This window comes from Euprymna scolopes, chromosome 29, assembly GCF_053919585.1.
Source record: "Euprymna scolopes isolate OS-2025 chromosome 29, ASM5391958v1, whole genome shotgun sequence".
Classification (NCBI taxonomy): domain Eukaryota; kingdom Metazoa; phylum Mollusca; class Cephalopoda; order Sepiida; family Sepiolidae; genus Euprymna; species Euprymna scolopes.
Genome location: NC_136510.1, coordinates 17,732,195 through 17,758,875, shown reverse-complemented (window position 1 = coordinate 17,758,875; position 26,681 = coordinate 17,732,195). Strand labels below are relative to the sequence as shown.

The window sequence follows — 26,681 nt, the reverse complement described above, 5'->3', positions numbered from 1 at the left end:
GACTTGTGAAGACCATTTGAGACAGCTGAAATAAATTAATATTTTAAAAATGTAAAGTGTTTTTCTGTGGTTTCATAAAAGAACAGGTCTCAATTGGTTATGATGTTGGTCACTTCAGGTTTCATCAGAGTTCAGCAGTGAAGATAGAACTCTTGAAGAAAGAAAGGTATGAAGCATATATTATTCGTAAAAAAATAAAAAAATAAAAAAAATAAAAAAAAAAGATACCTTATATAAATATGAACTGTAATACATACCTGTGTGATAACTGATACATTACTCAGTTTATACGTCAATATCATGTCAATATATCCCGTCGCTAGCAAATAATACATACAATTTATACGTTTTTATCTGATCCCGTTATATCTCACCCACTATACAACACTAATTCCAGCAATACAAAGATTAGAAAAACATTTTTTAAAGTAGATTTAATAAATTATTTTCATTTAGAAGGGTTTCACCACTTATCAAGGCCTGAAGGTCACTCGAGGATAAGTGCTAGTGAGTTTAAGGAGGTCAATGATCGTTAATGGTGGAAATCGAGTAGAATTTGATTGAAGGGAGTGGCTCAACAAGAATTTGTTTACATTGGACTGAAGTTTATTGTAGTCAACTGGAAAGCAGGCCTACAGTATAAAGTTCCACAGGCATATAGTTCTAGGAAAGAAACTTTGTTCATGAAATTTGTGTTTAGATTTAGTTTGATTGATTGGTTTTACGGCATATCAACCTATGTGGTCATTTAATGCCGGAGTCTTTTTTTTTTTTTTTTATAACTTTTTTTATTGGGAGGGGGGGAATGACTTTTTCAGCCTTTCCTCCCTTTTTTATAAAATTGAACTAAGAAATTAAATGTTGTATTTATACATGGATGTGTATATTTGGGTGACTTTAAATTTCCTTAAATTTTCTTATATAAATTTACTTTCCTTAGGTATGCTAGAATATTTGCTGAGTTGACCTTTTCAAAAAGGTCTTCCATATTGCTTTCTGTATAATATAATTTTCTAGTTGGGGCAAGGTCATCACACCCAACTAGGATATGTTTTACTGTGAGTGTCTCCTGGCATGGGATGCACTCTGGCGCCGATTCTCCATTTAGTATATAAGAATGAGTAAAGTTGGTGTGCCCTATGCGCAGCCGAGTCAGTATCACATCTTCTCGGCATGATCTCTTGATGTCCGGACATCGTTCCTTAAGTTCAGGTTTGATTGAGTATAATTTGTTGCCCTCTTGCTGACTCCACCGCAGTTGCCATTTTTCCTGTATGTATGCTTTTATCTGGGGTCTAAGATCAGTATGTGGAATCTTAAAATTGTCAGTTGGAAGGTGAGAAGATCTTTTTGCAGCTGTATCTGCCCTGTCATTGCCTTTGATCCCCACATGGCTGGGGATCCAGACAAGAATAATGTTTTTAGTAGTTGAAAGGATATTGATTTTTTTCTATTAATTTTGTTGTTAGTGGATTTTCTTGTTTTTGATTTTGTATAGATAATAGGACTGATAGAGAATCTGTGAGAATGATGAAGTTTTTGGTGGTTTCCTCTGAAATTATGTTGAGTGCTAGATCGATAGCTATAGTCTCTGCAGTGAATATAGATGCTTCATTTTGAAGATTTCTCTTCATTGTGGTTTTATGGTACGTTGCTGCACATCCAGTGTGATTGTTGCTTTTAGACCCGTCTGTGTAGATAAAGGTGTAGTCTGAATATTGTAATTTTAAATGTTGAAGTTCGTCGTGGTATTCAATAGGGTTTGTGGTAGATTTGGACTTTTTGTTTAGGTTGAGTTTTATTTCAACTTGTTTCATGGTCCATGGGGGTGTTTTAGGCAGTATGAAGTTGTGAATGCTAGAGATTGGAATTTTCGATTCTTCAATGCTTTCCTTCATTCGGAGCCCGAACGTTTTGATAGTTTTTCTTCTCATGTTAAAGAGTTCTTCATATTTAGGATAGAAGGTACATTGGTATGCAGTGTTGTTTGGGCAAGACTTCAGTTTCAGTAAATATTGAAGGGCTAACTTTTCTCGCCTTAGATCTAGTGGGGGTTCGTGTGCTTCCGTGTATAGACTATTCACGGGGGAAGTTCTGTATGCTCCTAGGGCCAATCTTAGGCCAGTATGGTGAATAGGGTCTAGGCTTTTTATATATGACGTTCGGGTTGATCCATATATGAAACAACCATAGTCTAGCTTTGAGCGGACTAGTGCTCTGTAAAGTTTAAGGAGTGTTTCCCTGTCTGCACCCCAATCGGTATGTGCTACCACTCTCAAAAGATTTACAGCTTTGTTACATTTTTTTTTTCAGATAGTTTATGTGTGGGATGAATGTTAACTTTTTGTCAAATAAAATCCCTAAGAATTTGTACTGGTCAGTAACGGGTATGGGCATTCCTTCCATGGTTAGGACAGGATCATTATGCATGTTCTTTAGTTTGCAGAAATGCATGCATTTCGTTTTTCTTTTGGAGAATCTAAATCCATTCTCTTCCGTCCATCTCATTACTTTGTTTAAGCACAATTGAAGCTTCCTTTCTATTATAGATATATATCTAGATCTACAGCATATTAGGAAGTCATCCACATATAGGGAGCAATCTACCCCAGGGTTAAGGTTTTTTACAATGTTGTTAATTCGGATACTGAACAGGGTTACTGACAGTATACTCCCTTGAGGTACTCCATTCTCTTGTTCTTTCAAGTCCGAGAGAGCTGTGCCAACCTTTATTCTGAACTGTCTATTTTTTAAAAAATTTTCAATAAAAATTGGCATTCTGCCTTTTAGTCCAAGCGCCTTCAGATCCCTTGTAACACCGTACTTCCACACAGTATCATAGGCTTTTTCCATGTCAAAAAACACTGCTGTTAAATGTTCCTTCCTTACAAAGGCTTCTCTGATGAAGGTTTCAAGTCTGACTATGTGGTCTATTGAACTTCGGTTTTTCCTGAATCCTGTTTGAAATTCTGTAATAAGATTCTCTGTTTCCAGGAACCAGATTAGTCTTTTGTTTATAATCCTTTCCATGGTCTTACAAATGCAGCTTGTTAGAGCTATTGGCCTGAAATTCAATGGATCTGAGACGTCACTTGATTGGGATTGGATGTTTGAGTTTTCAGATTTGGGGATTGGTATTATTGTGGCCTCTTTCCAGGTCTCGGGTACGTTTCCACTGGACCATATAATATTGAAAATTTCAAGTAGGTATTTCATTGAGGTTTCTGGAAGTTTTTTGAGGATTTCATATGGAATTTCATCGGGCCCTGTAGCTGTGTCATGGGATTTGGTTAGCGATTCTTTTAATTCAGGCAAGGTAAGAGGTTGGTTGTATTTTTCAGTATTTTGTGATTTAAATAGAATTTTCTTTTTCTCTTCCTTTTCTCTAATCTTTTTGAATTTCTCTGTCTGTCACATGATGAAATTTTTGATAAATTATCTGCCAGGTTATTGGAAATGTCTTTTTGATCGGTGTATATTTTGTTGCCTTTAGAGATGTGGGATATTGGTGTACTACTACACTTTCCTTCTATTTTCCTCATCATGTTCCAAACTGTTTTCGCCTTGGTATTCACATTAATTTTGGATATATAATTTCTCCAAGTTGTTCTTTTGGATTCCTTTATGATTCGTCTGGCTTTTGCTCTGTTGTTTTTGAAGAAATCCAGATTTTCGCTTGTTGGATACTTTTCGAATTTTCTCAAGGCAGCTCGTCGAGCTCTGATGGCTTTTCTGCATTCTTTTGTGAACCAAGGTTTGTTGTGATTGTTGGTTTTGGTTGTTTTCGGTATGGTATTATTTGCTATGTTTGTGAGTGTTTTAATGAAGTAGTTCAAATGGTCATCTTCATCATTCTTTTCGATAATTAATTGGTTTTTGCACTGTTCCTGGAAGTCTTCCCAATCCGTTTTATGTAGGTTCCATTTGGGTGTTTTTTGTTCAGTGCTAGTACTTAGACTTTCCAGGATGATTGGGAAATGATCACTCCCACAGGTGTCATTGTGTACTTTCCAGTCATAGTCCATATATATGGAAGGATCACATAAGGTAAGGTCAATGGCGGTGAAAGTACCTGTTGCTGGGTACATATAGGTGTAGTTTTGATTATTAAGGAGGCATAGATTATTTTTATTTATTATGTTTTCTATTTCTTTTCCTTTTTTATTTGTTTCTTTACTTCCCCATATTACATTGTGACTGTTGAGATCTCCTAGTAGAAAAAAGGGTTTAGGGAGTTGTTTTATTAATTGAGTTATCTCAGTTTCGTTGATTGTATCTTTTGGAGGGATGTATATTGAGCAAAGTGTTATAGTTCTATGTAGAGTCACTGAAACTGCAATTGCTTGCAAGTTTGTGTTTATATTTATTTGTCTTTGAGGGACTTCATTCTTCACAAGTATTGATGTGCCTCCAGAAGCTCTGTCCGTATCTTTATTTATGTAGTTGTAAGATGTGTAGTGTTTTATGTTGATGGTATTATTTTCTTTCAGAAAGGTCTCCTGTAGACAGACAAGTGCTGGGCTCATATTTGTTATTAATAATGTGAGTTCATTTTGGTTTGCTTTTATCCCTCTGATATTCCATTGTAATATTTTGTTCATCATTTGGAATTGTGTTCAACTTCCATCGTCTCCAATCCCTCAAATCTATTTTCTGTCGGAGTCCCTGTTCGAGATATAGATCGGGATCTTTCTTTTCCTGTTTTTGTTTGTTTTTTTTTTTTGTCTGGGGGGATTTTTTATTCTTTTCTGGCTTGTGATGTGTTTGATGGTTGTTCGGTTGTTTTTGTAGAAATGGTTTGTGGTTTTGTTTCTTTTTGTGGTTCAGTAGTGTCTTTACTTAATATTATCCTTGGATTGGTTGCAGACATTGCACTATTCATTTTCCTCATTTCTAATAGTTCTTTCATTTCCTTTATTAGTTTGCTTAGGACATCAATTTTCTTGTCAGTTGTATCCGTTACATGTATATGACCATTTTGATTGTTGATTGGATTAGTTTTTTTTGTTGCATCTGCATATGTTTTAGTTTCGATGATTTTCCTGGCCTCTGGGTAGGATATATTCTTTATATGTTTTAGTTTGGTCACTTCTTTTTCTCTTTTCCATATTTCGCAATATCTAGAGCCAGCGCCATGGTTTCCCAGGCAGTTGGCACACTTGAAATCTTTTCTGCAGTCAATGTGTGGGCCACTTTCTCCACATCTTCCACACACTGGTAATCGTGTGCACCGATCTTGATGGTGTCCAAACTTCTGGCACTTGAAGCATTGGAGGGGGTTTGGAATATAAATTTCTACATTTATTTTCATATATCCGACTTTCACTTCTTTGGGTATGGTGAGGGAATCGAAAGTTAGTATATATGTATTGGTATCAATTTTCTCACCGTTTTTTTTAATTTGAACTCTGCGAACATCTAACACATTCTGTTTCTGTAAGTTTGTCCGGATTTCCTCCAAGGGACAAAGTGCAAGTTCGTGGCTTTTCACTACTCCTTTGCAGGTATTTAGGGTTGGATGTCTGTAGCATTTGACTTTGATGTTTTCAAATAATTTTAGTTTCAATATTTCTTTAGTTTGTTCTTCGTTATGGGTTTCTATTAGTAGGCTGCCGTTAAATTGTTTTTTAATAGACTTTGGTTTTAGAGTTTAAAGATTTTTTTCAATTTTAAAAGGTGATAGTTTGCTCAAAGGAGTTTCCTCCATTGATTCTATTACTACGAATGTTGAGTTCCTTGGTTTTATCGTCTCTTCGTCAGAGCTACTGATGTCAGAGACATCAGAGTGGGTTCTCTTTGGGTGGTTGGGTGGTTTTTGGGAGAAATAAGCCATATATTTTGTTTTCTTTTTTCGTCATCTTTGTTCCCCACCCACCTCGGAGTCCTATTTGGGAAGAGCCTGGGGGGAAACCCATTCGCCCAGCCTCTACAGGGATACAATGATGATATAACCGACTTTGGTGGTATCATAATGATTATCTGTTCTCTCTTGATATTGCTATGGGATCTGTAGCAATCCTGAGGGGTTTACAGCCTTGTCATCGATATTCACACCTAATCGATTGACCCTCAGCCACCGCTTTCCATCATATATTAGGGAGTAGGGTTATTTGTGGGAGAGGGGGGATGTGTTGTATTAGTAGTGGGTTTTTGGAATGGGCAATATATGGTGGGGCTTGGCGTGACTGGCCGATTGGTCGGATCGGGCCTCTCCGACCGCCCGTCTAATCGAAGTAAGGGCCAAAGTAATGTGTTGCGGTGCCTAAACTTCTATGTATCCTGGTTTAGGTTCGCTCAATCACCAGGATCACGTCCTAAGACTTTACGGGTAGCAACCCACGGCTAACTGGTTGCCCCATTGAGGGATTTTTACCCTCTGCAGGGGGACAGTCGGTTTGTTCTCATGCCCTACCGACAGGGCAAAAAAATAAATAAATAAATAGATAATTTAATAGAATATATTTGTTTTCTTTTTCTTTCTTTTTTTGTTGTTTCTTTTCCTTTTTAAAATCTGTTTCTATTTAACCCATAGTTGGGACCCTAACAGGTACTACCACTCCGGGTCAGGGTGGACCTGGGAGCAATGGCAATTAAGAGGTGGCTCCACACTCCCCAAGCCCGTAAGCTGGACCTCACCATCGGATGTAGTTTAAGGTCATATCCAGGACCGGGAGTAAGGAAAAAATAAAATAAAAAGGGGGGGGATAGGCTGTTGTTTTTGTTTTTGGTTTTGCAGAACATAATTAAGTTTTACAAAAAAGATCAGAAAACAAAAAAACGTCAATGTAGGTGCATTTCGTCTCAGGAAGCCACAGGGCAGCCTGATCTGGTAGCACCAGGTTTAGATTTAGGCACAGACAGAGCGGAGGAAATTGTTGACAGTGGTTGAATCCCAATTTATATTCAGGAGGTACAAATTCGTTAAGTATAATAGATAAACATGTCCTCAGAAGCAATAACTATTCAAAATTACCAATAGAACTCATGTTTTCCATTCAACAGTAAGAAAATTAACAGTAATGCTAATAACTATTTACATCTCTTGTCAGTGAAACCAAACTCTTGCTAGTGTTATTTCTATTTAATTTATGTGACCAAGTATTAAGCATACATTTTGATGGATTTTGAGCCAGAATCTAATTAAGAAAAAATGGTGCTCATGTAGAATAAGGTTTTAAACCATCACATTTCAGGTGAAAACATGTGTCAAGTCAAAATTAGTATAAATTTTTTTTAAATACAAAAAAATGATTTTAAAAAATGTGCTAGATTTTTATTTTTTTTATTTATTTAAAAAAAAAAAAAAAAATGTTCTGACATTGTATGTTGAAAAATGTCAATTTAGTCAAATGAGCATTGCAGTTACCTCCCTTTGATCTTCTGAATTCGTCAACATCAAGACATCCCATAAAACTAAATCCGATAAATTTTTTACTTGTATTTTTTTTTTTGCTGGATCATTTTTCATAATTTTTGAAATTCGAAATTTCAACATGACACAATGTTTTCATCCGAAGTGCATCATTACACAAGCACCAGAAAAATTGATAAAAAAAAAAAAAAAAAAATTTGCAATGTTTTGTCTGTTTCCATCACAAATCAGTCATTGTCAGTCTCATAATAATCATGTGAATTGGTTAAAAAGAAAAAAAATTCAAGATTAACAGAATGATCAAAATCAAGTTTCATAAGCTTTGAAAAAAAAAAAAAAAAAAAAAAAAAATGCATGCAAGTAGCCTTACCTTTTGTACGTACAACCTGTCGAACTTATGTCAAGGTAAACAAGTTGACGACAATTCGTGGCCAATCGGTTGATACTTTCATCTGTTATTAGTCTGCACCCGCACACATCTATACTCCTGTTAAATGAAAAAAAAAACAGAATTAAATAAAAAATTTATCTTGGTTTCAATAATTCATGTAATTAGTGAGAAGACATTTTAGAAACTTAAAATTCATAGCACATAAATTCATTTTTTCAAGAAATTTATAGAAAAAAATATTTTTGCGATAAAAAAACCCGGGGGGGGGGATTCAATTAAAGAAAGTTTCTTCTCCCTTTCTCCTCACCTGATTCCAGGAAGTGTTGAAGCAATTTTCTGCATGGCATTGTTGCTGATATTTGGACAATTGGCCAACGCGAGAGTTTGTAAACGAGAACAATGGTTGACTATTTTCTCGATGCACGTATCTTTTATCTGCAGGGAGAAATAAGATAAAGGGAGATAATTTAAGTTTTTTTCGTCATAAAAAAAAAAAAAAAAAAAAAAAAAAAAATGACTTTATGGGGTAGTGTTTTACAACGTACCTGTTTGCAGCCACGCAGATCCAAATTTTCCACACAACACAAACTGCTTGAGACTTGGGCAATGCAAGAATCAGTTATCTGTAAAGAACAAAAAGCATTTAAAAAGATTAAAAGTTGAGCTTTATTGTCTACTTTTCAAGGTTTGTCAACAGTTAGCTTGTTATAACAGATGCAATCATAAAATTTTGTTTAACCATTTATCGCAAACAACTTTTTTTACAGTGTAGGTTTTCAAATATTTTTATATAACGCAAAAAAGTGATAATTTCAATTTATATAATTTGTAAATAAAATTATAAGCAAATATTTAAGCGCTTCGTCAAAAAGAACGAAAATTGAAAGCCACAAAATTAAATTTCCATTAAAAAAAACAATGTTATCGACTTAATTGTTGCAATTGGTAACATTACTGAATTTTTTTTTTTACATAAAATGTACTTTTATAATTCATCCATGTAACAAGACAGACTAAAATTACCTTCCCTGCTAGGATACGAACTAGTTTGTTTATTAAGGAAATATAACTTTTACTTTTTTTAAAATATAAAATAACGATAAATTTAATTTTTTTATGAGACCACTGTACTTTCACCTAACAATTTCATAAACAAAACAAACCTTAAAATATGACAAATTACTTGGGACATTACAATGAAGAAAAATTTCATTTAATTGTTCTTGGAATTAATTTTTGGTAAATCCTCATTTTTTTTTTTCAATGTTTTTGTTCATTTTTTTTATTCTTGGAATTGTTGTGAGGTATTCACGTTGCCCATGATGAAAATGATTAGTATAGCAGATGTGTTCCAAATGGAACTTCATGTCAACCCAGGCAACGCCGGGTACCCATGCTAGTATATATATATATATATATATATATATATAGATTGAGGCTGAAAACAGTTACATTGAATAGGTGTCAGCTCTACGATATAATCAAGTTACCTGAATTCATTTTTTTCAATAAAAGTTTAAAAATAAAACTGTAGTATTTTATTTAGAGCGATAATTATTCCATCCTGTAAATTTAAAATGACAAAATTCAAACAGATTTTGAAAAATAAACTTCCAGAGTATTGTTTCTACAAAGTAACATTTGCCTGGAATGGAGTTAACTTTAAAAAAAAGTTAAGATTTCAACAGGAATAATTTTTTCAAATTCATATTTGGCTTTCAAACGTCTTAAACAAAGTTATTTTATTATAAAAAAAAAAAAAAAAAAAAAAAAAAAAACCTAGTACCCACTCACCCCCAGTTACAAAAAAATAAAATACCCTTGTAAAATTTCTGAAACAAAAACATTTGCTAAAATCCATTAAAACATTTCTATTTACAAACTACAAGGGTAGTTCCAAAAATAAAGCTTATGTTTATTTTTGTTTTTTTTTAACTTGAGTTAAAGAGCTACAAAAACTGGAGTGGTACCATGAAATGAGCAACATTTTCTGCTCCAGAATTTATTTTTTCTACCTAGTCACCACCATTTTCATTGCACTTTTGCCAGGAATTCAATGATGCATATCTGCATCATGCGACAAGGCTGCCCATCTTTGTTGATCGGCAACAGAGTCAACAATATCTAGCCATTCACGACTTCATTGGACACCAAAAACACGAGGACTGGACACTAGTTCCATGTCTGCTTTTGAAAACCATGCCTTGAGTTGATCACTTCAACACTTCCTTCAACCAGTGGGTGCATTGTGTGCTAACAGTTTATCGACAAACTCCTCACCAGACTGGTGCAGCATGTGGCCAAACCACAGGAGTCTCCTTTTGAGTAATTTTTTCCTGGCCAAGAATATTACATCTAGTGCGGAGTTAGGAATTGTCAAATGGCAATTTTGTTTACCTGCGGCTATCATTTTATTTAAAGAAAAAAAAAAAAAATTAATAAAGTTTTAGCAAGTTTGAGTTGGCATTTACTTTTTACCGATTTATATGAAAAAAGTTTTCTTAAAATGTTTTTTTTTTCCTGCAATCAAATCTGAAAGGAAACTTACCCGATAACATTGTCCGAGTTGCAAGGTTCTTAAGTTTTGACAGATACTCGCCAGATGTCGGATGCCACGTGAGGTTATATTAAAACAACCAAACATTTCCAGTTCTTTTAAACTGGAAAAAAAATAAAAATAGAAATAAAATAAAATATATATATATATATATATATATATATATATATATATATATAATGTATTATATATGGGTTACTATGAAGATGACCTGAGATCATTAAGTGCCGAGAGTGGGGTTGGTTGTTGGTTGTTTTACGGCATATCAACCTTTTTCAGGTTATTTAATGCCGAATCTAGTTATTTTGAGGAACGATTTTTAATGGGGTATATTTGTTTTTTAAGTCTGATTCTATTTAACCCATAGTTGGGACCCTAACAGGTACTACCACTCCGGGTCAGAGTGGACCTGGGAGCAATGGCAATTAAAGGGTGGCTCCACACTCCAAGGCCCGCAAGCTGGGGCCTCACCATCAGATATAGTTTTAGGCCATATCCAGGACCGTTGTATAAAAGGTTCTTTTTAAATTTTTTTATAAAGGCCAATTTTTTTAAGATTGGAGAGTAGGTGTGGGGATTGTTTTTATCAAATAACTCTTTAATATTGTTTGCTTTGTAGAATCGATTTCTTACTGTTACAAAATCAGTACATTCAATTAATATGTGTTTGATTGTGAGTGGTGTTTGACAAGGTATACAGATGGGTTGGCTTTTTTTTTTTTTTTTTTTTTTTTTTTTTAGGAGATATGAGTGGGTTAAGTGAATATGGCCTATTTTTATTCTTGTTAGTTTGACTTCTAGTCTTGTCATCACTGTTTCCTCCATTCTTTTCCCGAGGTTGGGTTTCACCTGCTGGAACTTGTTATTCTTGCAGGCATTCTATGACTCCTGCCACTTGGAAGTGATGTATTTGTTGATTAGGGGTTTGTAATTAGTGTGAGGTACTTTTGTATTGCTGATATTCGTTTTTAAAGATATTTTTGCTGCTGTATCAGCTTTTTCGTTGCCTTTGAGTCCTATGTGGCTGGGAATCCAGCAGAATACGATGTCAGTGTTTTTGGAAAGGGAGGTGATTCTTTCCAGGAGGCTTATGATTAAAGGGTTGTTCAAGTTTTTGTTATATAATGACGTTAAGACTGAAAATGAATCAGATAATATTAAGTATTTGTTTGACTTGATTTTTTGGATGATGTCTAAAGCTAAGTCTATGGGTTGTTGATTCAGTACTAAAAATTGAGCAGTTGTCTGGGAGACGTTTTTGTAGTATAATGTTATTAGATATGGCTGCACTTCCAGCTTTGTTTAGTTCTTTGGAGCCATCTGTGTAGATGTGTGTCCAGTTTTGATATTGTTCTAATATATTATTGAAGTTATTTGTATAAGTTAGGGGACGCATGTTAGATTTAGAAGATTTTGTTACATTCTTGAGGTTTAAATTTACCGATGGCTGATTAATTAGCCAAGGTGGAGGTTTTGGTTTGAGGGAAACCTGGATTTCTGTGGTATCTTTTTGGACTTCTGTAAAAAGGTCTTTTATACGTAGACTGCATGGTTTGATAATATTTTCTCTCCCATTAAAAAAGTTTGTGTGTTGTGGTTGGAAAACAATTGTTTGCAGGGTTTGATGGGCATGATGAGAGTTTTAAGCAGTAATGAAGGGCTAGTTTTTTCCGTCTAAGTGTCAGAGGAGGTTCGTTAGATTCGGTGTATAGGCTTTTCACTGGTGAAGGCTCTGAGAGCCAGTCTTAAGCCTTGGTGGTGTACTGTGTTTAGTTCTTTAATATGATTGTTGTTTTTTTTTTTTTTTTTTTTTTGTTTTTTTTAAATAGTGATCACCACTTATCAAGGCCCGGAAGCCACTCAGGGATAAGGGTTATTGCAAGTACATTACGTTAGTGTGGAGATTTGATGAAGTGTTTACTTAAGGGGCCGGTTCATTAGGAATTTGTTAACATTGGACTTGAAGACATCTGGTTGCCCCATATATGAAGCATCCATAATCCAGCTTGGATCTTATTAAGGAATGATATAGTTTAAGTAGTGTGGTTTTGTCAGCGCCCCAATCAGTGTGGGCTAGGACTTTAATCAGTTTAATGGTCTTGTGACATTTTGTTTTTAGATTTTTTATGTGAGGTATGAAGCCCAGTTTCCTGTCGTATATTAAGCCCAGATACTTGTGCTGTTCAACGACAGGGATGATATTGTTATCCAGTTTTAGGATGGGATCATGGTGAGTTCTTTGGAGTTTACAGAAATGGACGCATTTTGTTTTTTCTTTTGAGAATTTAAAACCATTTTCTGCGACCCATTCGTTTATTTTATTTAGACAAAGTTGTAGTTTTCGTTCAGCTGTGGTTATGTATTTTGATCGGTAGCAGATGAGCAAGTCGTCCACATATAGGGCACAGTTAGTGCCAGGGTTTATGTTTTCAATGATTATATTTATTTTTATGTTGAAAAGGGTGACGGATAAGATGCTACCCTGAGGTACCCCCATTTCTTGTTCTTTTTGGGCTGAGAGTGTGTTGCCTAGTCTTACTTGGAAGTGTCTATTATTTAAGAGATTGCAAATGAATTCTGGCATTCTGCCCCTAAATCCAAGTTCATATAGGTCTTTTTTAATGCCATATTTCCAAGTAGTGTCATATGCTTTTTCTAGGCCGAAAAAGATCGTTATTAGGTGTTCTATTCTGGCAAAAGCTTCTCTGATGAAGGTTTCTAATCTGATTAGGTGGTCGATGGGGCATCTATTTTTTCTGAAGCCCGATTGATGTTCTGTTATCAGGTTTTTGCTTTCAAGATACCATGTTAGTCTTTTATTGACCATCCTTTCGAAGGTCTTGCATACACAGCTGGTGAGGGCAATGGGTCGTTAATTTGTTGGATCTGAATGGTCTCTTTTCGGTTTAGGTATTGGGATTACTATGGCGTCTTTCCAGTTTTTTTGGATGTTATTGTTCATCCATATGTCGTATATTTGTAGAAGGTAGTGGAGAGATGGTTCTGGTAGGTTTTTTAGAAATTGATAGTGAATTTCGTCAGGGCCTACTGCTGTATCATGAGATTTTTGGATTGGCTCTTAGTTCTGTTAAATGGTTGGTTGTAATGTTCTTCGTTTTTTGATTTGAAGTTAATTCTTTTCTTCATTTTGTTTTAGGGTTTGGAATTTCTTTGATTTTTTGATGAGTTTATGGAGAATTGTTCAGCTAGTTTGTTTGCAATATTTTCTTTGTTAGTAATTTTTATGTTATTGTAAGCAAGGTGTTTGATTGGGTTTTTATTGTTTGTCCCAGATATTTTTCTTACCATCTCCCATACTTTTTTGATTTTCGTGTTCGCATTTATTTTTGATACAAAGTTTTTCCAGGTCTTCCTTTTTGCTTCTTTGATGATTTTTCTTGCTTTTGCTGTTTTTAAATTGATCTACGTTTTCCTTAGTTGGATTCTTTTTAATTTTTTTAGTTTGGCACGGCGCATTCTCACTGTTTCCTGGCATTCTTTGTTATACCATGGTTTGTTGACTTTTGTAGGGGGAGAACTTTTTGGTATGTTTTCTTTTGCAATGGAAAGGAGTGTATTGTTGAAATATATTATGTGGTCCTCAGTCTGGGTGTTTGCTTCTGGTATCAGTCTAGATTTGCAGGAGTTTTGGAATTTTTCCCAGTTTGCTTTTTTAAATTCCAATGGGAGGGTTTGTCATCTGGTTCTGGGTTTTTGTTTTCTAATATAATTGGGTAGTGGTCGCTCCCACATGTATCATCATGTGTTTTCCAGTTGTAGTCCATAAATAGAGTTGGGTCGCAAATTGCTAAATCAATAGCTGAGAGAGTGCCTGTTGCTGGGTGTAGATATGTATTTTCTTTGGTGTTGAGTAGGCATAATTGATTTTGGTTAAGTAGCGTTTCAATTATTTTACCATGCTTGTCATTTCTTGTACTACCCCATAGACTTGTGGCCGTTTAGGTTCATCATTAGTATGAATGGTTTTGGTAGTTGTTGGATTAGGGCATTTAGTGCAGTTTCTTTTATTCTTTCACATGGTGGGATGTATAGTGAACAGAATGTTATTGTTTTATGGAATGTTACGGTTATTGCAACAGCTTGCATGTTTGTTTTTAGGTTTATTTCACTGTGTGGGATGTTTTTGTTTATAAGTAGTGATGATCCTCCTGTAGCTATGTTTGAATTCTTGTTTATGTAGTTATATGAGCAGTAGTGTTTTATATTGTATTATCTTCTTTTAGGTGGGTTTCTTGTAGGGCAATTATAGCAGGACAGAAAGTTTTTATAATGAGTAATATTTCTTCAAAGTTGGGTTTTGTTCCTCTTATGTTCCATTGAATTATTTTATGAGCCATGGTTTGTCTTTTTCTGGTTTTGGACTGTTGATGTTTATGTCTACGTCCATAGTTTCGATGTTTGCTTGGGGGTTTCAGGTTTCAGATCGTGAATGGGGTCGCAGTGGGTGGTGGGGTCCTGATCTAGAGGTTGAGCGGGATCTGTTTATTTTACTTTTATTGGTAGCGGTCTTGTCGGGTTCTTTCGAGGTCTGTTTATTTTTTATGTCGTAGGGGTTGTTTCTATGGATGCTGTTTGGAGTTTAATAGGTTTTTGTGGTAGAGTTTTAGTTTGGGGACTTTGTTTTATTTCGGTTATATTCTTTAAAAAATCTTTACTTTCTGTGATGGTTTGTTTCATGGTTTTTTTAAATTAGTTCTCTCATTTTGTTGAGTAATTTCATGAATACTTCAATTTGGATGTTTGAGGGATTTGTTTTTGTTGTATCATTTGGTTCAAAGTTAGGCTGTGTATTTCTTTTTGTTATCTCAGAGTATTTTGTGTTTTCTGCTAATTTACGGGCTTCTTGGAAACTTATGTTTTTGGTGTATTTTATTCTGAGAATTTCTTTTTTTTTAATTTTCGCATTCCTTTGAGTTTGCGCTATGATTGGATGGCAATAGACGCATTTTGGTGCGTTTTGGCAATCAGCATGTGTTTCTTTGTCTCTGCATCTCATGCAAGTTGGTGGTTGTGTACATCGATCTTTATGGTGCCCGTATCATTGACAATTGTGATACCTGAATGGGCTTGGTATGTAAATTTCAGTGTTTATTTTTTCATATCCTATTTTTATGTTGTTAGGTATTTGAGGAGTATCAAATGTTAATATGTAAGTGTTTGTGTCTATGATTTCGCCGGATCTTGTTTTTATCTGAATTCTTTTGATATCAATGACGTTTTGATTTTTAAGATTATTTTTTGTTTCTTCTAAGGGGGCACAGGACTAGTTCAGGGCACCTGATTACACCTTTGCTAGTGTTCAATGTTCTGTGGGGGTAGGTTTTTATTTTTTGATCATCAAAAAGTTTCCATTTGTAAATTTCAGTTGCTTGTTTCTGGTTTGTTATTTCGATTAACAGTGCCATTTTTTTTGTTTTTTTGTTTAGTTTTTGGTTTGATTCCTTTTGATAGTATTCTTTCTATTTTGAAAGGAGATATTTTTGTTATTTGTTCTCCTTCAATTGTTTCTATTACAAAAAATCTCGGGAAGGTTTGTTGGTTTCAGTTTCTGAGTCTGAGCTAGTTAGATCAGAAACTTCTGAATGACTTCTTTTGAGGCTTATAGTAGGCCATTTTTCTAGTTTGTAATTTTTCTTCTCTCGTGCTCCCCACCCACCTCGGAGCCCTATATGGGAGGTGTTGGGGGGGAGGCGCATTCGCCCCAACAGCAACAGGGATACACGGGAGGTATACTCGTCTCGTTGGTGGACCTCAGCACCTATAGTTCGTCCATTTTTACTAAATAGTTTACAATGCCAATAGTTTACAATGCCAATAGTGAGATAAAAATGACTAAAATAAAATTTAAAAATATAAAGTACAAAATTTAAAAAATATTAAAAAGGTAAAAATAAAATGATATTGAGCACTCTTATATTAACCTCATTAAACTTTACCTCTGGAAGAGAACACGCACACATACATATATACATCACACACACTAGCAGGTCGCCTGGCATTGCCCAGTTGTAAAATATGCTTAAATATATTTTTAATAATAATACAGATTTTGTATTTATTATATTGGACTCAATATATAGTAATGATTTCAAGAAAAAAAAAAAAAGCTACCACCAAGCATCGAAACCAAAATGTTTAGCTCACGATTTACTTTTTCCTTTGATGTTAATGCCTGAGCTATGAAGACATGTTTGCTGCAAGGCTAAAAATTAAAACATGAACCAATAGCTATTACGTTATGCATGCATATTCGTAATGCTGTCGTTTGACCTTCAGCTGGCAAATTCCATTTTTTTTTTTCTTTTAATTTTCCCTGGCTAAAACGTAATTATAAAGTTTTGCATGGATTCGAATGCCCTATATGTATTAGGTTTCATGTCTGTAGATTAAAAACCGACAGGAATTTGGTAGGCAAAATGTTTTAAACAAATATATACATGCATACATATATATATATATATATATATATATATAGAAAGAGGTTTGTGTTTACTATAACCTTTTTATGCAAGCACAAATGTAGAATATCTGCATGAATATAATTACATGTAATAGTTAAATAATGATCATCCCATAAGAAAAGAAAATAGAAAATTAAAATGAATGTTTAAAAGAATATGCAAATAAGCTATATCTTATGCAGCTGAATAAAATTGAACGACCCATTTATAATAATGATTTCTTTTCTTTTTAAATAGAAAAAAGGATTTTTAATATGAATATCAATACACAAAAAATTCAGGAGTATAAATAAGGCAGAATTTTCATCTGGAAAATGAATCAAAAGTAGAAGAGTCTACCTTACTAGTCATATACAGAAAGAAAACATGGAAGAAAAGGGTTATGGTTAAACGTACCTTTTACCATGTAAAGTTGCTAAGGTTTTTAAACCATTGTCAGCAATCAGCCCACAACCATTTAAGCACAAACTTTCTAATCTGTTAGAGAAATGAGAAATATTTGTAAAAAAATTTTCAAATTGATCAATTATAAAAACATTTGAAGTGGAAAAAGTTTCATTTAAAATCAATTTAAAATCAAATGTGCGATTATATAAATGCCGACTCATCTAGACGGTATAGTTTTAATCCCAGCTTGAAGCTTATCTAGTCATACTGAAGAGGTGTGATAGAGCAGAACAGTATCTGTGGACAACATTATACTGGGTTGTCTAAAGAGTTTGTTCAGTTTTGTTTTTTTTAGGAAGGCATCAATTTTAGAAACAAAAGTTTATGCAATTGATTTTCCATGCTTGATTTGTAAATCTTGAGAATGTCTGAGATTTGTCTGATTGTCAAATTGTAATTTTGTTCACCTACAGCTATCATTTGATTACCATTGATCATCTTTGGCCAGTCAGAGCATGGAACATTTCTCACTGAAAATTTTCCATTTTGGAATCGAGCAAACCATTTCTGGCAAACTCATCCTGTAACAACATTCTCCCTTATACACACAACATTTTATCCAGGTTTCTGTAGTATTAGATACTGCCTGCTTGATCTTCTATTTCAAGGCCTAAATTACATGTAAAAACTTGAGATCTCTTGTTGGAGACTTCTTACACACAGAAGTAAACATACTCGCTACACCAAATACAGAATTCGAATAGGAAAACTGGGAAAATGGCATTAAAAAGTGAGACTTTTTGGCTAATCCAATAAATATAATCGCATCATTTAAAACTGATGGATTTCCCCATTCAAAAAATAAAACATGGCATTTTGGAACACAACAGCATGTAAGATTTTTTTTGTCTATAAAAGAAAAAACTGAATAAGTTTAACACATCATTCAATAAATCTGTCCTAATAAATTTGACAAAATATTCAACGTAGTGTATCATTATAGAAGGAGATGGATTTCAGCAATTTGATTTTCGTAGGATTTGGTTTGGGTTTTAAAATAGGTTTCAGTTCCCAATATCACTTCACTGGAAAAAATATTTTCCTGGAACATTCTTCTGAGGTCTGCAAACAACCAGAGTTAGAACTGAAAAATAGGATGGGTGTGGAAGCAATTCAAAGTGCAGTTCATATAGTTTTATCAATTTGTGACAGAGCGCACATTCTTTTTTTTTTTTTTTTTTTTTTTTTTAAAGATTTCTGTCTTTAAATGCACCAATAATGCTGTATAATGTTCAGAAAGGTACTCCTCTGCATGACACATTAACCCTAATCTGCACCCAACACTATGAGATTGCATGAAATAGAACCCGTGATTGCAATTTGCGACAGCCTTTCCATAGTGAATGACCATCCATGTGTGACGAAGAGTCACACCCTTCAAAAGATAACTTAATATGTATGGGTATAAATCTAGGAGAAAACTGATAAACTATCCTGTTATCCCGTGGCATCCAAAGAAAGTGTGATAGCAGTCTTGAAGCCAGCACAGTTGTACAGATGGCCATCATGATAACGGACAAGCATATTGCTCCAGTGAGCAAAGAATTATGACGAGATGGTGTCTCAACAAATTTTATTTTTTTTGGAGGGGTTGATGGTAGAAAGTACAGCACAATCACGTTGACACACCGGTTCTCGGCAGATCGCCGAAGTTAAGCAACATTGAGGCTGGCCAGTACCAGACAGGTGACCATTTGGGAAGGCTAGGCGCTGTACATACCTTCTGGAAAGGTTGGGCGTGGGGCCAGCACCCTCACCCCCGAAAAAAGAACTCGTTCACTACAAAAAGTTGTAGATGGCCTATGCCCCTTCGGGGCTCAGGGCTATGGATGGATGATGGTAGAAAGGGCATCCAGTCATAAAAATTTGCTTCAATCTCATTATCTTAAATCTTATATTAAAGATGGCAGAACTCCTAATGCTCAGACTTGGGAAAGGGAAGTAAAACCCGAGTAAGAATATTCGCTATTCATACTTCTTTCCTTCAACAAAACTTGTATCACAAAATATAGTTTCCGACAGCAGTTATATTTCTCCCATTAGAAAGCAATATTTTATAAACAAGTCAAATTCAGAGTTGCATCATTTTCTAAATTCGCAGCATCACTTAACTAATTGATAAACTCATTTTGCAATCGCAGTCGAGATGATAGTTTGGTAAACTCGTTATTTTATGACAATAATCAAGATGGAGTTTGATAAACTCCATAATCTTGGCTGTTCATGTGTGCATGCCACCATTACACACATTGGAAAACAGGAAGACGGACTATTTTCCACCTACATACAGCGCCTCCATAGTCCCAAATGTCACCAATCACTTAACTAAACGATAAACTTCATTTTGCAGCAGCACTAGGAATGGAGCCAAACTCAGCATTGCTTAACTTCAATATGAAAACTGCGGTATCAACATGGTTGTGCCTCTATAAAATAATAATCTAATTGGGCTCAAATTTTGTACATGTACAGTTTGAAAAAAAAAAAAAAAAAAAAATCATTAAAAATAAATTAAGAAAAACACAAAAACTCCTGAGAACTATAGCTCATACAAACTGGGGAGCTGATCACAAAACAATTCTAAAACTCTACCAAACATAGTTGGACTATGGCTGCTTTATCTACAGTGCAACAAAAAAAATCCTACCTCTGAGAACTTAACACAACTCACCACCAAGGACTCCGACTAGCACTAGGAGCTTTTACCATCACACCAGTCAAGAGTCTATATACAGAAACAAATGAACCTGCACTAGAATGCACTACAATACTACATAAAACTCACATCTTACACCTCAAGCCCTATATACCAAAGGGTGGTTCACCCCAGACAGCAAACCCGATTTAAAAATCAAGCCTTATGGTTTCTGCATGAAATCTAGTAATGGTTCATATTATATTGAAGGTGTTTTTTTATATTTTGGTTGACATAAAACCCGACCTTCATGTGCCGTGTTGAACTCTAGAATATTTCTTTCAAATTCTGAAATCTGCATGGAATTTCAAATCAAACCCTTTATTTAATCTACTGGGTAGCATGCTCTCATTTCATCAGTCATGATTATAGAATTCTTTGTGTTCTCTGCACAGACCTTTAGCAGAGTTTCACTTAAAACTGAATTTTACCTAGTATTTGTTACACCACAGGTATTTGTGTTGAGGAAACACTCAAGTTAGAACAGTAATATGAAAATCCTCATCTCACAAATTCAGAAACCTAATATTGAGTGATATGTTAAAAAAAAAAAAAAAAAAAAAAAAAAAAAAAATCAGACTTCTGGTTTCTCTTACCTATCACAGGATTTTGCAATGGCAGAGAGTCCACTGTCCGTCACTGTACACCAACTGGCATCAACATGTGTCAGGTTACGACACACTGTAGAGGCAAGCAAAATATTATCACCAGTTAATTGACCTCGGCTGCAGCGGCTAAAACGCAGCTTCTAAAAACCAAAACGAAAGAAAAAAAAAAAAAAAATTATAACAAATAATGGCCACCAAATGTTAAGTTTTGTTTTAGGTTCCTGTTAAAAAGCAATAAACTTAAAACATGACAAGAAAAATGTTGGCCAACCCATTGTAGAAATCTCAAAGAAATGTTTTTTGCAGATTCAAGATAAATTTCTTCACATTTGAAAAACATTAATTATAGGTGTTATGACTTTTCCTGACAGACCTTTCCTATAGAAAAAGAAAATTTATTTTAGTGTAGAAGATAATTACTCAAATATGAAATTTGAGTAAAATGTATTTTATTTATTTTAAAAATTATATGTGCATTATAAATCCTGAAAATCATATTGAAATTGGATTTCCTGAATTAGAAAAAGAAAAATTTGTGCTAGTTCATAACCATGGTTGTGGCTCTACTGATCTTTTGGTAAGATAGTGAACAACCGCTAACCATCAGCAGAAGCATGACCATGGACGTGAACTAGTGCAAAATACCCCTCCCTCACCCACGTTCAAATTCAAGAAATCTAATTTCAATAAAATTATCAGGACTCATTAACACTTGTATAATTTTTTAGTGAAAATCAATGAGCCAGGTTTTAAATCCAATTAAAAATAAATAGTTAGCAATTTCTTGCAACCATTTTCTTTTTTTTTTTTAATTTTTGGATAGATTTGCAACCCAGTAACATGAAATTTAATAAATTGAGTATTAATGTCCTAATTAACTAATTATCTTCAAAAGAGTTTGAGAAGATTTTTTTTTTTTTTCTACATATTTTAACTTTCAAAAAATCCTTAGCAGGATTAAGCTTTTCCCTGCTTTGTATCCGACTACAATATGATTGTCTTCAAGTCCAACGTAAATGAGATGTCCCTTTAAGTAATCCAATTTACCAAACTTCCACCACCAACAATTACTACAATATTGTCCCATTGACTGCTGTACACTCATTAACCCTTATCCTTGAGTGGTCTCCAGGCCTTGATAAGTAGTGGCTTTGCATTAAAAAAAAAAAAAAAAAAAAAAAAAGTTAAAAAAAATTGCCTGAAATTATAAAATTAAAAAATTTTTGGTACTTAGTTAAAAAAAACAAAAATGCAGAAAATTTTTTATAATGTACGTACTTATGGAATGAAGGTGTCATATTCCAAAAATTACGTAAATTAATCTTTTTTAATTAAGAAAATCAAATTTTACAAGGAAGCCAGGCTGGGAGTGGCCATGTTTTGAATTTTGCCAAAATTCAAGGGCAATAATTCAATTCGACTACAGGGTTTTTTTTTGTATACAAAATAATTGAAACTTTAAAATCGTTAAAAATTGTAAAATTTGATTTTAATTTTAAAAATAAATAAAATACCTTATCAACTTAGGTGATTTTTGGAATATGACATCTTTGTTCCATGACATAAGAAATTTTCCATTTTAAGTGCAATTCTAAATATGCAACTTTTTTTCTTTCATAACTTTTTTTTTTTAAAACTTTAGCCAATCAGTAAAGTTATTTGCAGTTTTTATTTCAAATCAAAATCAAGTATTAAGTTTTAGATACAAAACAGATCCTAAAATTTGCATTAAAACTGCACCATTTTCCAATACTTACCAAAAGAGAATTTGTACAATGTTTAAAAAGATAAGTCAATCCAGCAGCCGTCACTTCGTCTCCATAGCACTGAATCAATTCAAGACTAGAAGGATGGAGATGAGCAATTCGCATCAGCCAAGCGTCTTGCAACATCTTCTTTGATAACGTTATGTGCCTCCCTAGAAAAAATAAATAAACGCCATTTAGATCTTCAGTTCTGAGCTGTGAGATCTGATCTTTGTTTCCTAAATTTAAGCTTTTTTTAAAATTTACAAAGAGAAAAAAAAAAAAAAAAAAAAAAACACCCTGCCATAAAATAAAAAAGACCTTTGCTCATAGAGACAGGGCCATAAATTTATGAAAAACGAAGACAACTCCAGATTCACATTTGTAAGTGCTACTTATCAGACTGAAAATTATTCTAGCTTTTGGATAAGTATCAGGTGATGCAAATTAATGTATTTTTATAAGAAATTTTTTTCCTGCTGACTGCTTTCCTCCTATCTACAACATTGGGCTTCTCACGATCAAAGCCATCTGATCTTTGCAATAATCACCTTTTTGTACTTGCTAAGTTTTGAAACAAACACCATCTAAGATGTACCCACCCCAGCACTTAAAAAAAACAAAAACCTTGAAATGGGACAATGATAAACTTACATAAAGATTCATCTTGAAGGATTCTGTGAAACTGTTTTGAGACGAGAGAACACTGAAAACGGTCATGATTGCCTAAGAAACTGAAAACATTCAGCCAGATTTCTTCTGGAAGATGATGCCATGGATATACGTCACCGTTATGCCACTTTGTCAGCTGTGGTAAAAAAAAAAAAAAAAAAATGTTAATTTTTTGTACGACTGGTAAGATGAGAAAGAGAAAAGTGTCTTGATAATGAAAGAGTTTATTCGTGGAGGTAGGATAGAAAAATACTTTCCTTATCTTATAAACAAGGAAATATTCAGGTTAGGTGTATTTATCATGAGCATGTGGCACAAAGACATAGCTTCTTTTGCGGGAGCTGGGGGCTTCTACATTAATAAACCTTATGCCTAACTTGGTCTGTACATGTGAAGTGCAGATGTGTTAAACAGGTGTTTGTGATTTTGAAAATGTTCCGCTATGACTCAAGCCAAGAATGACAGTTTGTTTATAATATTGAACCAAGGCAAATGATATAAGACCTTAGAATTTGAAAGGTCAAACCCGGAGAACTCTTCAACGAGGCATTCGAAAACAAAACATTGCGTAAAACGCATCTCTCACTCCCCTTCTCTCTCTTTCAATGAAGAAAAAGAGAATTAAACAATTCTATTGTTTTAAACAGTTGAATCTTGGGTTCTGAAGTCGATGGACAGACACGACATAGCATGCGTTTGGTTTCAACTGGTCTTTATAAAAATATGCTCCTCATTGTTAAATCTTAAATTATATATATTTTTATAAAAATGCATTTGTTCGCTATTTTTGCACAAGTGTTCGATTTCAGCATGCCATTAATGCCGATGATGGGAAGATGCCTGTAACAACGTAATGAAGAAGCGATCCATGCCAGCCAGTTATAGCCGACGACATATCGACCCATTTTTCTTGATGTTTCCAACATGTGCCTATCGTTAGATATTGTGTTTATTCCCCCGGGGAGTTGGTTGCATTCCCAACAAATGTTTCACACTTCCATATTTTTTATCATCGAAATATGTGAAATCTTCCATTTGTCAATCAAATAGATTGATTGCCTGTTCGAGTTGAGGACCCATCGCTGTGCACTGGAAGCTTCACATGCCTCTCGCAACGACTTAGTCACAATACATTGTAATCTACATTGAACCTGAAGAGAACCTACTGTTGATTTTATAAGATTATTTTTATATATAAGGACTTGAATTAAAGTTTAAAATGCAAAAATCAAGCATCACACTTCAATGGTGCCTTAAATGTTCATTTCAAATGCACCCTGTCATATCAAAGAACCTACTGTTGATTCTATATGGCTTGTGTGATAAAACTTCTCAGGTACACTGGTGATGTTAGGCTGTGTAAGGTGTTAACTTTGGTAAAAATCGCCTATTCCTTCTATCATCGGATCATTTTGATTGATTACCGATACTTATCAAAGACATTTCGATACAAAACCTATCTAAGAACACTGTCAGGCACATAAAGCAGCTTTCTGTAAAATGTAATAAAAATCAGCCCAGCCATTTTTGAGCTCACATAGTTCCTTTTATATAATAGTAGAGATAATACAAAATTATAGTATCGGATATTTTGTCTGCCTGGAGATGATTTGAGTAGTAAGATACAAAATAGAATGACAAGTAGTTGATGGAATTAAAAGTTGAATTTAATTTTACACTTTACCTCAGATTCAAAAGCATCGACATTTTCTGATTCTGAAAAAATTAAAAAAAAGTCATATAGAAACGTTTGTCAAAGTCATAGAAAAATTTGAATAAAATAAAACGCGCATCAAGTGCACTTGAAAGCCAAATCACAACATAATAGGAAAATAAACAAATATTTTACTTGTTTGAAATTTATAACAAATATATTTCGGAGCTATACTCCATCCTCAGTGTTTTTTTAAACTTGCAGATTTGGATTTGAAAAAAAAAAATTTTTTGCAGAAGAATGTCAAGATAAATAAGAACTTTTCAAGCCATTAACTGAAGTTGACAGTGATTCATTAGAATTATAAAAATAGTATGAAGATAGGTGGAGAGGGGGAAGAGTCATAGTAGAGGTTAACATAAGAATCCGCTGTAATAGTCAATTTTTGAAAGGTAGATAGTACTAATATATGGCTAATCAATGGAAAGCTTTATAAAATAGGACAAATCAAGATTCTAAAGACGCAGATGCTACAAAATGACACTGAAAAATTTTTAGCAGCAAAAAAAAAAAAAAAAAAAATTTTTATTCATTTATTCGGTTGTATTTTTTAGTTATAAAAATGCAATTTGTTAATTAAACTTTGAACTTACAAACTGATAAGTAAAAGAAATTGTCATACTACACAATTTATTTGATAAGAAATTTTACAAAAGCTTTGAAAATAGATCAGTTTAAATTAATAGAGTACAAATTTAAATTAAGTTAAAAAGATCCCCGACTTCATACTCATTAAGATAAGCATTTTTGTTCGTCAATTATTTTTTTCAATTTAAAAAAAAAAAAACTTTCAATTTAAATTTTTTTTTTTTTTAAATTGATTTATTTACAAATCGACCCCTGCTTGTAGAAAACTGCCCTGTTCAGGATGAAGGAATTAATGTTTTTGGCCAATTTTTCGATATTTGTCGTCAGAGACGTCATCCTCCAAAATAATACCAATCTCATGAAAACCTGTCTAAAGTTTTAGGCAGACATACAAACATACATTTAAACAGACAGGTGAGATTTCTATTATAGATGACGAAAATTATAGAAATATTCTAATGTGATGGAGATAAAAAAGGAACAAATCAAAATTATATGTTCAACATTTCGTCTATATTTCAAGACTTCCTTGGGATGATGGATTTGAAGAAATAAAATACCAGTACAATATTTTTAAACATATTTGTTCTTTTAATTCGAAATGAGCAAAGAATGAAGCTACATAGGAACTTTTATTACATTATCAAGTCAAAGGCTACAGAAAGAGGAATAAGGAAGAACCCTGCTAAGACCATGGTATTTCAAAGCTAAATGCTTATTAGAAGAGGAGAAAAAGCCGGCATTATACAAATATAAAGGTAAAAAGACACAGACTTTGAAAACATTCAGATTAGAAATAGAAAAATTTTTGAGATTAGAATTAGAAAAAAAAATAGTGGGGTGGGTTGGGGTGATATGATGGAGAGAGAAGAGACAAAAAACAAATGAAAAAGAAATTTTAATTAAAATATTTTAAAATCAGAAAAACTAAGGATTTTTTTAAATTAACAAATCTACAATAAAAAAATTATAAAATATAAATAAAGCTGGACAAATTAAGTACAGAGGTAGTAAGAGGAGAGTAAAAAAAAAGGAAAAGTTAATATGTAAATAAACTCAAATTCTTGGAAAACAAGTTGTGCATGCGTGGTCTCCCTCTGGTGCTGCATGTGAGATGATGCCACAAAAAAAAAAAAAATAAAAATAAAAAAAAAAAAAATATAATGAAGAAATGATGAATGTGAAGGGCCAACATTGCCTTCACATTTTCAACAACATTTCAGAAAAATTTAATGGATGGGGCAAAAGTTATGGGGTAAAAGGTGTCATTTTTTGCAATTTTGGGGCATTTCTGACCCCTTTTAAGCTCCTGGGAATGTCGAATCCCAGTGAAAATGGACAAACGGTGCAGTTTCATACCTTAAGACATGTATATTTAAATTCTGTACCATGGAAAACCACTACATATAA

At 33.7% G+C, this 26,681-nt stretch overlaps 1 protein-coding gene across 6 annotated transcripts in view; it reads right to left on the bottom strand.

Moving 5' to 3' along the window:
- The window catches only part of LOC145252515 (uncharacterized), a 93,729-nt gene that overhangs the window by 7,693 nt on the left and 59,355 nt on the right, over positions 1–26,681 (bottom strand). For 3 of the 6 annotated variants that reach the window (XM_080112060.1, XM_080112059.1, XM_080112061.1), the window contains exons 4-12: positions 24,654–24,685; positions 22,952–23,105; positions 22,310–22,470; positions 20,541–20,692; positions 17,199–17,279; positions 10,312–10,423; positions 8,309–8,386; positions 8,071–8,198; positions 7,743–7,859 (exon numbers count right to left, since the gene is read on the bottom strand). In XM_080112060.1, coding sequence (XP_079968186.1) covers positions 7,743–7,859; positions 8,071–8,198; positions 8,309–8,386; positions 10,312–10,423; positions 17,199–17,279; positions 20,541–20,692; positions 22,310–22,470; positions 22,952–23,105; positions 24,654–24,685 — 1,015 coding nt within the window. Of the gene's footprint in view, positions 1–7,742; positions 7,860–8,070; positions 8,199–8,308; positions 8,387–10,311; positions 10,424–17,198; positions 17,280–20,540; positions 20,693–22,309; positions 22,471–22,951; positions 23,106–24,653; positions 24,686–26,681 lie in introns of those variants that run through there. The other 3 variants (XR_013863610.1, XR_013863609.1, XR_013863608.1) reach the window with 1 other exon arrangement.